This window comes from Phalacrocorax carbo, chromosome 8 (genome assembly GCF_963921805.1).
Source record: "Phalacrocorax carbo chromosome 8, bPhaCar2.1, whole genome shotgun sequence".
In the NCBI taxonomy this organism is placed as follows: domain Eukaryota; kingdom Metazoa; phylum Chordata; class Aves; order Suliformes; family Phalacrocoracidae; genus Phalacrocorax; species Phalacrocorax carbo.
In genome coordinates this window covers 32979603-32991560 of record NC_087520.1, presented here as the reverse complement: position 1 = coordinate 32991560, position 11958 = coordinate 32979603, and the positions used below count along the sequence as shown (strand labels likewise).

The window sequence follows — 11958 nt, the reverse complement described above, 5'->3', positions numbered from 1 at the left end:
ATCACTAGATGCACATTTGGGTAATCATAAATTAATTGTAATGTAAACTTTCACAACATGTTCAGAGATGTTGAGATTGTTTGATTTTGAATTGCTCCAAAATGACATCTAATTATATACTAGTGATTAACACATTGGTTGCTACTAAGAAATAGCAACCAAAGAAACATTACAATTCAGTATTTGAATTTACTATGAGTTGGATTTGTTAGATTTTTTTGCCTTTTTTTAATGCACAGAGGAAACATGGTGGTAAATTCAAATACTTAGACAGGCGCTGTGAATATTTTTCCTCATTTGTGAAAATTAGGGATTACATCACTACAGGAAGGAAGGGAAGATGATCTTGATGTCATCTTCCTTTCTCCCTTTTTCTCCTCCTGTCTCTCTATCCCCATCCTAGGACACAACTCAGTGTTGGGACCTGCCCTACAAATGTGAGTCTGGGTTCCCTGTTGGAGGCGCAAGCTCTCTTTGGGGCATAAGGGAGGAGTGTGCAGTTAACTCCATTGTCTAGGCCGTTGTGTCATGGTCTGGCGGCACACCTGCCCAAGGCAGGGGCTAAACAGGGACCCACAACCATTCCCATATGGCCCAGCTTCAAACCCCGCCTCACCAGAAGAAGTCCCATCCTGAATCCCCCCTCTCCAAGCCTGGTGGTTTGCCATGTCCTTAGGGAAACCAGTCTCTCCTCTGACCTGAAACTCTGTCTGAAGGTGGGGCCAGGTCTTTGGCACATGCGTGGTTCATCAGCCCTTCATATCATATTCCCACCCATGTGATTTGGAAGGAATTATTTGACCAAATGGGAGAAATCAGTATGTAGAACAATATGTGCTGTATTCTGCGTCATTTTTGTCTGATAAAATGGAAACTGTGTCCTCCTCACCTGCAGACAAAAGCTGGCTGACACCTACCAGGTTTGAGACAGTGCTGGCGGGCAAGGAGATGGCCAGTGTACAGGACTAAAGCATTTGCCTGTGTACAGCATTTACTCTGTTATCCTTCATTTAGAGCAGTACGTCTTTGAAATAAAAGTTTCTGAAGCATTGGAGGAAAATGGTATTTTCAGTGTGTGCTGAAAATAAAAACTTAATGAGGTCTAATTTTTATCTCTGAGCCAAATACTGTCCCACATTGGCTCACTTTTCCACTCTCACTGGAGTGGGAATTACTGCCCCCCAGCCTTAGTGCTTTTGATGTTAGTTGGAGATTAGCAATGGTTTTAACTGGAAGAAATGAGGGCTTGGTTTTCTGCGGAGACACTGTTCTCCAATTTGCTTAAGCAAGGAATATCACATTTCTTTACACGGGCTGTGTTTGGGCAATTACTGGATGCCAAGCGCTCTATTACAGTGCTGGCGTGGGACTGGCAAGTACCAGACAGTAAATCAGCATCTCTGCCCCTACCCAAGCAGTAGGTGTTTAGCAGTTCTACCAAGGCAAGGCATGCCTTTGGGTGCCATTGTTCCCAAAAGGAGCCCAAAACAAGTGGCAACTTCTCCAGATTCCCCTCCCACTTCTGCCAAACAGAAATATTGACAGGATCAGGCACTTATTTGCGTGAGTTTAAGCATTTATGATTTAATTGTCAATGCATGAGGCTGCTGAACTGGCTCTTGTTCTGGTGGAGGTTACTGAACTCTGCAGTGAACTGAAAATGAACGTGGCCATGAGGCCGTAAGAAGATGACAGTGTTCCCACTAAAGCAAATACCACTGAGCACCGAGAGGACACTGAGGTGGTGGTTGTGCTCCTTCTGCACATCAGAAATGTTTTGCCATCAACACCCATGGAAGGAGAGGGAAGGAGTAGGCATTAAAGAGTCATCATTTATAATACTAAGGACAAGGTGTTTCTCCCATAAATCAATAGCTTTTGAGGCTTTAGTTCAGTGGGAGCATGGGGTGGGTCAATGGCTTTGGAAGCCTTCCAGTTTTTCAAAGTTAATCGAAAATAAAAAACTTTTACTTATTGCATAGGTGAGCTGGGTTTGGTGATGCCAGTACCACCAGTAAGGTTTGAGAGGAGACACACCAACACAAATACAATCAGCGCACAGATATGAACACATTGCCCCATGGGGAAAGTACGCATTGCTTTGGCAAAAGCAAGGCAAATACTGATTGATCATAAATAGCTTTGGAGACACCTACATCTTTCACAGCAGACCTTTTTTCTAGAGAATAACCTGTTGTCTTCCCTGGGAGCAGACCCTTACCAAATGCTGTTTCATCGTGCTGGGTGTTGGTTTCCACCGGCAGCATGGTAAGGACTAGTACAAATCAAGAGTACTAATTCTCTAGTGAAGACAGATGTAGCACAGTCACAGATACTCTGTGAGAGATTTTTAACAAAAGAGAGATTTTCTCTGTTGGGATTAATAGCGCCATTTTTCTTTATTACTCCTTGTGTTTCACTCACTCATGCATCAACTTCTTTCAAACAGAAAACAACTGAGAAAACAGTCCCCCAAGAATAAAATCTAAAAAATAATAAGGAAGTACAGTGGCACAACCTAAAGAGAAATGACATATTCTGTGTCGCAATATCTCACACAACTTAAGGACATGTTTTCTGCACAAATTCTCTCTTTCAAAAAGAAGTTTGGGGTTTTTTTTTTCTAGTTTCATTAATAAGAGGTCTGATTCACCATCAAATTATTTCAACTTTATACAGCTGGAATTTCAGGAGCAACAGTGATTCTTCACATCCTGTGGCTCAGATTTTCAATCCCTTGGTCCAAATCTATGGTCCTCAGTAACTAGCTGATGCTCGTAAATGCTTAATATCCATTACTAGTTTCTCTACGGTGTTGAAAATCAGACACATCAGGACACTAAATATGGAGTTAAGGAGTTATATCAGGGTTTAATAGGTTTAAGCTATTAAAAGAAAAGCTGCAGCCTGTGTATGTTTGTGTATATGCACACAAACTTATTACATATGTATAATTATCACATATGTGAATATTGTGATTATGTGAATAAATATTACATATGTATCAATTTCAGTCCTTTAAAATTTAAAATATTTCAGTTATCACTAAGGATCACACATTCAGCAGCTTTGTTTAAAGATCAAATTTCCCTTCAACCTCATCTATTGAGATGTAACTTACCACTGCTGTCTTTACATGAGACAAAGCTTGTAGTGTCTATGTCTATACAGGTAATTGATGCATCATAAATAGAAGAAACCCTTGTTTCCAGCCTTCTTCACATTTTAAGAATCTGTATATCAAGTAAGAATTAATGACTGTGAGCACAGAGAGTAATTTTCATTGATTTCTTTGCGATATCAGTAAGTGAAGGTTCTCAGATACATCTGCTGCACAACACTGCCATAGAAACCTGGTATTATTTTAAATCATCAGAACTCTAAGAAAAGCATAAATAATTAACCCCAAAGAGAGGGGTGTTTGCACCTATGAGAAAACCAAAAAGATTTCTCAGGCCTTCAAATCCTGGGGGAAGATCCTCCCCGGGGTGATATGGTGGATGGCATTTGATTTACACTAGCAGTGGAGAGCCCCTCAGCTTGCACGTGCTGTGAAGTTTGCCTTCTCCACCTGTGCTTAGTGTCCTTCCACATGGCTCGGTGGAGCAGTAATATAAATTCTGGTCATAAAGAAAGAAAAAAACAGACTGACAGAGAATTTGATGAACAATTTGCGCCTGTAGACAATTTTTCCCTCTGTTTGCACCACTGAAATGCATGATCTTTTATCTTTAGACTTCAGTTTGCTTTTCCAGTCCCCTTGGTTGCTAGCAACACTGTAAAAACCTTTAAAATATTAAGAAAATTACATCTGCTACATCTTGCTTTAAATATAGTGTTCAGTCTTTGCAAGTGTTACTTCATACATTAAATTAATAGCTTGCCCACCAGGTAAACTACATTTCATTGCTTACCGTGTCTGTCTTTGCACAACATGTAGTGTGCAGGCATAAATAACAGTATGTTATATAAATAATTACATGTATGAAAGGCTGTAAAACACTGAAGATATATTTGTACTTTTACTTATGAGAACATTTTAAAAATGATTGCTTTGTTCACTGCGCGGTTTTTATGTGTTGAATGGGATGCATGCAGAGAACGTTTTCCAAAGTTGGGTTTTTTTCCTTCTTTCCTCCAGGTCACAGTAATGTTATAGTTAGCAAATTGATAAGGTTCCACTGTTAAGCTTTATTACTTGTGACATGAGCCTATGACACTTTATAAAAAGAAGTAATCCAGAACAATCTCTAGGTAATTAACACCTAGATAAACAAACATAAATTTCTATATTGCATTTATTTGGACTACCACTCAAATATGCGTGAACCATGCTTTTTTAATTAAAAGATAAATCTATGTGACACTTAGCCTCAAACTTAATTATTCAGCATAGTATAATAAAAAATAAAGCCCATTAAATGTGTCTTGCTCTGTATTTCTGTATTAACAGCAAAACAGTTCACTCTGGGATCATTTAAATTTTCGTCTTCCTCTTTTCCTGCAATTTCCCTGTTCACCGAGACACTTTTGGTTAAAAAAAAAAAACACAACAAAAAGTACCCAAACAATACCCTGAGCAACACCAACAGGTGAGGAGCTGCAGAACTCCTCACAGCCCCTATAACGCTTAGCTGGGTGACATTTTTAATATGACATTACGCCACAGCTTTACCTCCCCTCCTCCCCCTCCCCAGACTTCCCCATGGAAACGTACTTCCACTGGGCTAGATCACACCAAGCAGTGATATCCAGAAATGAAAAACACAATACTTAAGAATAATTTCACTGGGATCATGCTTACAATACACAAGGTGAGATTTTTATAATATACTGTTACAATACAGATGTTAAACAGAGAGGGGAAATATGCAATTCCCAAATTACAATAGACAGAGGGGTTATAGTCCTTATAAAAGTTTCAACAAGAAACATTATCTTAGAGCTGAGAGCAGCCTTATGATGTTAGGTGGGAAGACTCTTGGCAAGACAACCACCATCTGCATTAGGAAGACTGCCGACCAGCTGCCGGGTAACAAAAATCTCCACAAACAGACTTGGGTGAGACAACTGCATTTCTCTTTCAGACCTTCCTTCCCATGGAATGCCTTGGTGGGTGATGCCACGCTTTGTGGTACAAGGCCACTGGTGGTCACTTTTAGTGTTTCCTAGAGGATATATGTACCATTTAATGCCTGGTTCCTAGCAGACATTCAGGACCATAAAGGCGATTATGTTTGTAAGCATTTCCATGGAGGTGCAATGAGACGGTCATTGCTCCTTAACTGGGCTTTCACATTTTCATTTATTGTCTATTGAAACCAGAAGGCTGGAAAATTTTGGGGAGACCCCCCACCTCTTACCCCGAAGAGTTATTTTTCCCTGGCTCCAGGGTACAGTGGTTACCTGAAAGGACAATGATCCCATAGTGAAGCAGAGTTCAGCTTTAAGCCTGGAGCTCATCCATCCTCCAGCAACATTTTTATGTGCTACAATTTTGTGCCTAAGAAGACAGGTTGCCACAAGAGAGGGTGTGAAAGACCTAAACTTTGCAAAACATAAAAATTGTTAATTAATTTCTTGGATTTTGATTTAAATTTGATGCATTACAGATTTTATTCTCTGCAGATGAAGAGACCCGGTGACATTTGACACTAGTGAATCTGGCACCAGGTCCGCAATTCATCCTGCCACGCGCACACTGCACCAATCCATGGATAACATGAACTCCTTGCTGCAACTTTCAGCCACTGAATAACTGAACTTCCACAATGCTACACTTTAATTCTTAACCCTTCTAAGACAATTTTTGTACCTTTTCCTACTGGAAAATTCAAGCTACAATGTAACATTATTATTGTGGCTATGACTGGCTTCATATAATGTTAAAATATCCCTTCTATGAATGTGTTTTCCCTCTCAGCTTTTTCTTTGTGCAAGGCCACTTTCCTCTCTCCTCCCCACACTTGCTGTAGTTTCTCATATTTGGTGCATCATTTTTTGATGTTAATCATCTTTACTTCTTCTAAGACGTGAAAAATCCTTTAATTCATTTGCTTTCAAATGTGCAAATAGAACCTTAAACAGGAAGAATAAAGACTTATCCAGGAGAATGGGAGCGCTCTCACACTTGCACATTCTTTGAAGTGTAGGCAGCTTTCTTAACATGCACCATAACAATAAACCACCTCACAATTTTCTAAAGCCAAATATATGATCTATACAAACAATTTTTTTAATGTGAAAACATGACTCTATACATCATAGTGTATGATACACACTTCAAACACTTCCAAATCAAAGCTTGATAGACCCCAAGACTTTCTATAGTACATAAGTAGTAGTATATAAAACAATTATTACTACATGCTAAAACAGATTTCCACAGTCTTTTAATTAAGCACAATATATATAATATATATATGTATACACTGTATATAGATTTGTTCAGATTAATAAGTGGACTGAGCACACACACCCAGCATAATACACTCCAGTAACTGCCTAACAACTGTGAATTTACTGACATTAATTTTTTTTAAATCTGACAAAGCTGCAGAAAATAACGTTTTAACGGTTCCTAATAAACATAAGCAAGTAGGAAAACTTTTTTTCAGAGGTAGAGGTTTTATTGCGTAAAACACTGGATAAAACTGTACTGCTTCAAAGACGTTTTTATTCTAACAGCAGAAAGAAAACAGTCATTGCTGAAAAAACAACTTTTAATACTTCTATACCAGAATAAAGTTCTGTCAACTGATGTATTATAATAATAAATAATGACCAAGAATAAACTTTAAATACAAAGTTTTCTAATTGTTACAAGCATAGCAACAAAATCCTCTACTCTATTGATCTCAGATTTCCTCCAAGATAGAAATTTTTCTTTGTGTAGGAATGTAGACAGTATTATGACCAGTATCACAGACTACAGAAGTTACAGAGAAAAAACTTGACATGTTTAGATATGAGAAGCATGATGATATTCAGAAACTGACAATGCATCACTGCTGCTGTCACTTGTTTGTATTACAAGTTACAAATGTTCTGGAAAAAAGGGCTATGTCAGAGGGGAGGATAGGGACAGTAGCACCCGACCAAATGGAATCAACACACACATCACAAGGACCGGGAGATGTTTCCAGTGTCACAAACAGAATTATTGCCTGTCGTATCTGAAAATGCTCAGAAGACACAAAAGAATACTGAAAGAGCTCAAAAAGTGCAAGAAATGGAATGTGGGGGGTGGTTTCGTGTTTTTTTTTTCCTCTTTTTTTTTTTTTGCTAAGATACTGAAGGCGGCGCAAACACACAAAAGCAAGCGACTGACACAGTCACCAAACACAGTAGTGCAGTTAAAATCCTAAAGCTTACTACAGTCAGAAAGTTTCAATAACATTTCAATCCTTTATCTAGGATCATAGAAACAGTTGCATTAAGTTTATCAACTCGATTTAAGTAAGGCAGTGAGAACTATACTAGAAAAACAAGAAAAGCAGCTTGCTCTGTGCCAGATGGGTCCAAGTTACACAGTGACCTCATTTAAACTGAAACTTCAGTTGGATGACATCCTTTCCGACAGCATATGCAAACCGTATTCCTTATTAGCCTGAGATTTTTTTTTCCATTCTCAGGGTAGCGCTAAGAATTTTATTTACATTGATTGCAGTTCAGTATTTTTTGTAAACTGCTTTAGGCAGAGCTGAAGTTTTAAGGCCCTGGGGTTTTACTCTGTGCTCCCAGCCTGCAAAGAAATATTGACTTTTTTAAACTTTTTTTTCTTTTTTTTCTTTAAGTCTGCATGATTTTTTTTCAGAAGAAGTTAATACTCCTCTACCATCACAATAAACAGCACCAATTTTGCTTCTATCAAAGGGAGTACATTAGAAGGCTAAAATTTTATGCCATTCAGAGAATTTCAGAATAAACCTTCAGTTATTTTTCTTACATTTTTTTAGGTATGTGGTTCATTACAGTCTCTCAAAAGCTTCCTATGTGGCAAACGCTTTACTAATTTTGGAGCATCCAATCATTAAAAAGCTAAAATCTGCAAAAATATAGAACACATTTGTTTTACAAAACCAAACAAATATCAGCTAAAACACTTTTCTTCATTAGAGACAAAGAGCAGGAAGTTTGGATTCATATTTTAGGTAAAGCTACTTTATAAGAGCTTTCTCCAGAAGAAACTTCTGCACTATGTCTGTAACACTTATGAAAACTAACACATGAAAATTAACCATGACTGGGGAATCCTTCATTCAAGCATAAAAACAAAAAAAAAGGGGGGGGGGGGGGGGGATTTAAAGGGCATTTGAAAGAAAACAACAAGAAAAGAAAAAAACAGAGGAAGAAAAAAAAATTACCAACCTCTATGTAATAAAATTTTGTTTCTCACCAGCACCTTCTACGGATAAGGCTGACTAGTTTCACTAAACAATATTCTATATATTGTAATTCTACTTTTATAGCAACTTACTTCTTCATCAACAAGGGAAAAAAATAAACAGAATAAAAGCATTTCCCTCAATACTGCAAGATGATTACAAAAAATGGAATTACAATTCAAATCGGCAGTCACACATCAGGCTGCAGATTTTTTCTAACCATTGATACATTTGGCTGTATATTTAAAAAAGAGAAAAAAAGAAAATGTAATATCACAATACTTTTCAATATAGGTCAGTACTGACCCTAGCTTATGGGCCATCTAAGGTTTCTCCTATACTGCAGTTGCAACACCACTTGAATTGATTTTCTCTGCAATGACAGCTCCAGTCAGACTGGCACCATGGCAGTCTACCAACACATCTCATTACTATGCTAGGCAAATGACAGCAGCTGGTGTCATATTATAAAGGTGTTTTCAACAATGAAAACACAGCCCCTCAATCTTCAAGGCAACACTAAATTGTTTAAACAGTATCATTTTTCTGTTAAGAGCATTATTTTTGGACAAAGACCACTTTAAAGTTTGAAATCACCCTGCTTTTTAAACAACTAACCTCCTAACATTTTTAAATCACTTTATTATCCCACCTACATTGTTTGGAAGTACTTGTTGCCAGGTAACAGTTTAGCAGCCATTTTCAAGGGCTGGAAGTTTATTTTGCATCTGGTTTATATATATATTTAAACATGCACACACGTATGGAATGTGTGTATTTTGTGTGTGTGTATGTAGATATATATTTAATGAGTGTATGATTGAATATCTCTCTGTGTGTCTATATATATATATGCACGTGTGTGTGTACATGTACATATACATATATTTGCATGTTTTCAGCATCCTGTACACTTCTGGGAATTTGCAATTCTTTCCCTTGGAAGGCAGTTAGCTGACCCTCACCCAAAAGCACATCTAAACCCAGTGTAAAAGGCTGCTGCAGTGTGGAGACGGAACTGCCCAGCTGCATCACTCCTGGGCCTCGCTGCCCTCCTCCGTTAGCTCTGCTGAGCTCCCTGGTTTGACAGCTGCAGGTTCCTCCAAATTCCCAGAAGCTTCGGAGTCAACTCTGGAGCGCTTGAACCTGCGGTCAGGATACTGGCTGTTGTCAAAAGGCATGCGATGGACACAGAGAACATGGGTCTTCAGATTTCCCTTCTGAGAGGCACTGTACGGGCAGTATCTGCACTGGAAAGGCCTGTGACCTGTGTGACAGATGAAAGTCTGGTTAGTTTTTTATTTTATGTATGCAGTGCCTGTAAATCCACCCGTTGCACAGCCTGACAAAACCAAATGCTCCAGGAGCTCCCCCAGCAGAAATCCCTCCTGTTGGATGGAGGACATCGCCATGTGTCTTCAGCAAAAGTAAGAAATCTGTGCTATTTGCATGATGCCTTGTTAAAGAACCTACATTTAAAAAATTCTCTGCTTCAGATTTTCCAGAAAAGTGCAGCTAATTCATCTCCCTCCTCAGACCCAGCTGTAAATCCATCAGACTGCAATCCAAACTAAACTCTTGTAAATACAGTGCAATCGTGTGTGAGACTGCCTTCTTTTACATTTGTTAATTATCTTTTTTATTGAAGTGCAATTCAAGAATGACAGTGTGCAGAACCTTAGACTAATAAATACACTTTGTCTTTGGGTGGGTTTCTGACTAAAGAATTGTATGTTTTATTTCAATCACACAGATTACTTTTTAATGGAAAGAAATAATGGATTGAGATAACCAAGGCCTCAAACCTGCAAACATTTACTCCAGTGAGATTACTCCTGTGAGTAAAGATATGCAAGCATATAAGTGTGTGCTGGACCGGGGCCTGAGGTTATCACCAGCTTTAAAATAAAATGTCCAAGCTAGATTAGAAAAGGAATGTTAATGCACAAAATCTGATAGATGCACTTGTGGGTGAAACAGCAACTGACTGCAAAAGGCAGGCATGAATTAAAGATACCACTTCTTAGTAAGTCTATCAATATACTCTTCCATATTTTTCAGATTATTGTGATTTTGAATCTCCATGCTGTGTCTGGTTTTGGAGGTTATGTTTCAGCAATCACATTTCAGCCTGTGCTGGGAAGTTGTTGATGTGTTTTACTGGAACTTTATGAGCTTTGTCTCTCAAATTAACTTAAACCAGGACCATCTGAGGTCAAATGCGCTTAGCTTGCTTTAATTTGCTCAAATAAATGAATAAATAAATATGCCAGACCATCTACATAAAGCCAGGATAAGTGAAAAACAATACCCTATCTCCACATTTGAAGAGCACATTTTCCTTTGCTGTCATGTTACTACCTAGCAGGCACAAAACAGATGCTGGTGTAGCAGAGGAAGAGGGCTGTGCTTCCTGCTATGTGGGAAGGGGCTGGGACCATCTCACCTCGATTTTAGGTAGGAATTTAACAGATAAGAAAATGGATGCTTGTTGTGCATTGGTCTGATGTTACCCATACTGGAGTGGGAATGCTACTGTAGTCCTTCCAGCAGAGATGGGAGCCTGGGTAACTGCTGGTTTTCACCTTGCGCTGTTGCTGGCACACCTGCATGAGCACCTCTAGTGGAGTAAATTCACCTGAGCCAGCATTAGTTCTCTGGGTTGCTCAAATAATCTGCCATTTTTACGGTAACATCAAAACTAGCACTTGAAGGCTGTGCCCCAGAACATACTGCTTGCTACCTAGAGGAGAGAGGAATTAAGTGCAGTCCACAGTTACCTAAGCCCTATTCCCCAGGACTACAGGCATGTTTCCTTTCTCAAGGATTGAAAGCTCCCCTCCACCCTTTGCTTTTACAAGCTGAAGACTGCCAGAAGTGTGACCACCCCTCCAAGACCTCCAACATGCATATTTAGGCATAAATCTTGGGATGGAGTGTAGGTTGATCTTCTGCTTCTCTCCTGGGATAGAGAAAGATGTTTTCCTCAAGAACTTCATAAGGAAAAAGAAATTAAATCTGTAAGCTTCTAATCATTACAAAGTCAAATTTCAGTGGAAAATTTCATAGCAATAGCAATGGAAGAAACCTACATAGATAACGTTACAGAAATTGGATTGGGCTTTTATAGAAAAATTTCAGCTGGAAGATATGAGGAAATAGCCAACAAAGAGATTGAAGGTGTCCCTAGTGCCTCTTAAAGTCAGTCCTAAAATCAATACAGAAGCAAAAATATGCTTGAAAATTTTTGAATATAATAGTTTTGAAAGCTGGAAGCACTCTCAAAACTGTCTGGATAGGAAGAAGGTCCAGACAAAGTCTGATTTTCATTGTTTCAGAAAATCTAGAAATATTTTAAAACTAAAAAAAGAAAAAAGGCTAAGAAAACCATTACAACTCCCCCATTATTTGTCAAAGATGGATAAAGTCACTACAATTGACAGCTGGATTCTGGACTTTTTCTTTCCTTCTCCTTTTTCTCCCTCCTGGGTGATGCCCCTGACTGGGCACTCTGCCTGGGGAGGTGCCAAAATGCCTTGGCCAAAGTGGGAGAAATGTCGAGGAAAGGGGA

At 38.7% G+C, this 11958-nt stretch overlaps 1 protein-coding gene across 1 annotated transcript in view; it reads right to left on the bottom strand.

The window, feature by feature from the left end:
* Positions 1-6342: 6342 nt before the first annotated feature.
* ZNF536 (zinc finger protein 536) overlaps positions 6343-11958 on the bottom strand; it is a 298795-nt gene continuing 293179 nt past the window's right edge. The window contains exon 8 of the mRNA XM_064459500.1: positions 6343-9654. Within this exon, the coding sequence (XP_064315570.1) occupies positions 9419-9654 (236 nt within the window). The 3' untranslated portion in view covers positions 6343-9418. The remainder of the gene's footprint in view (positions 9655-11958) is intronic.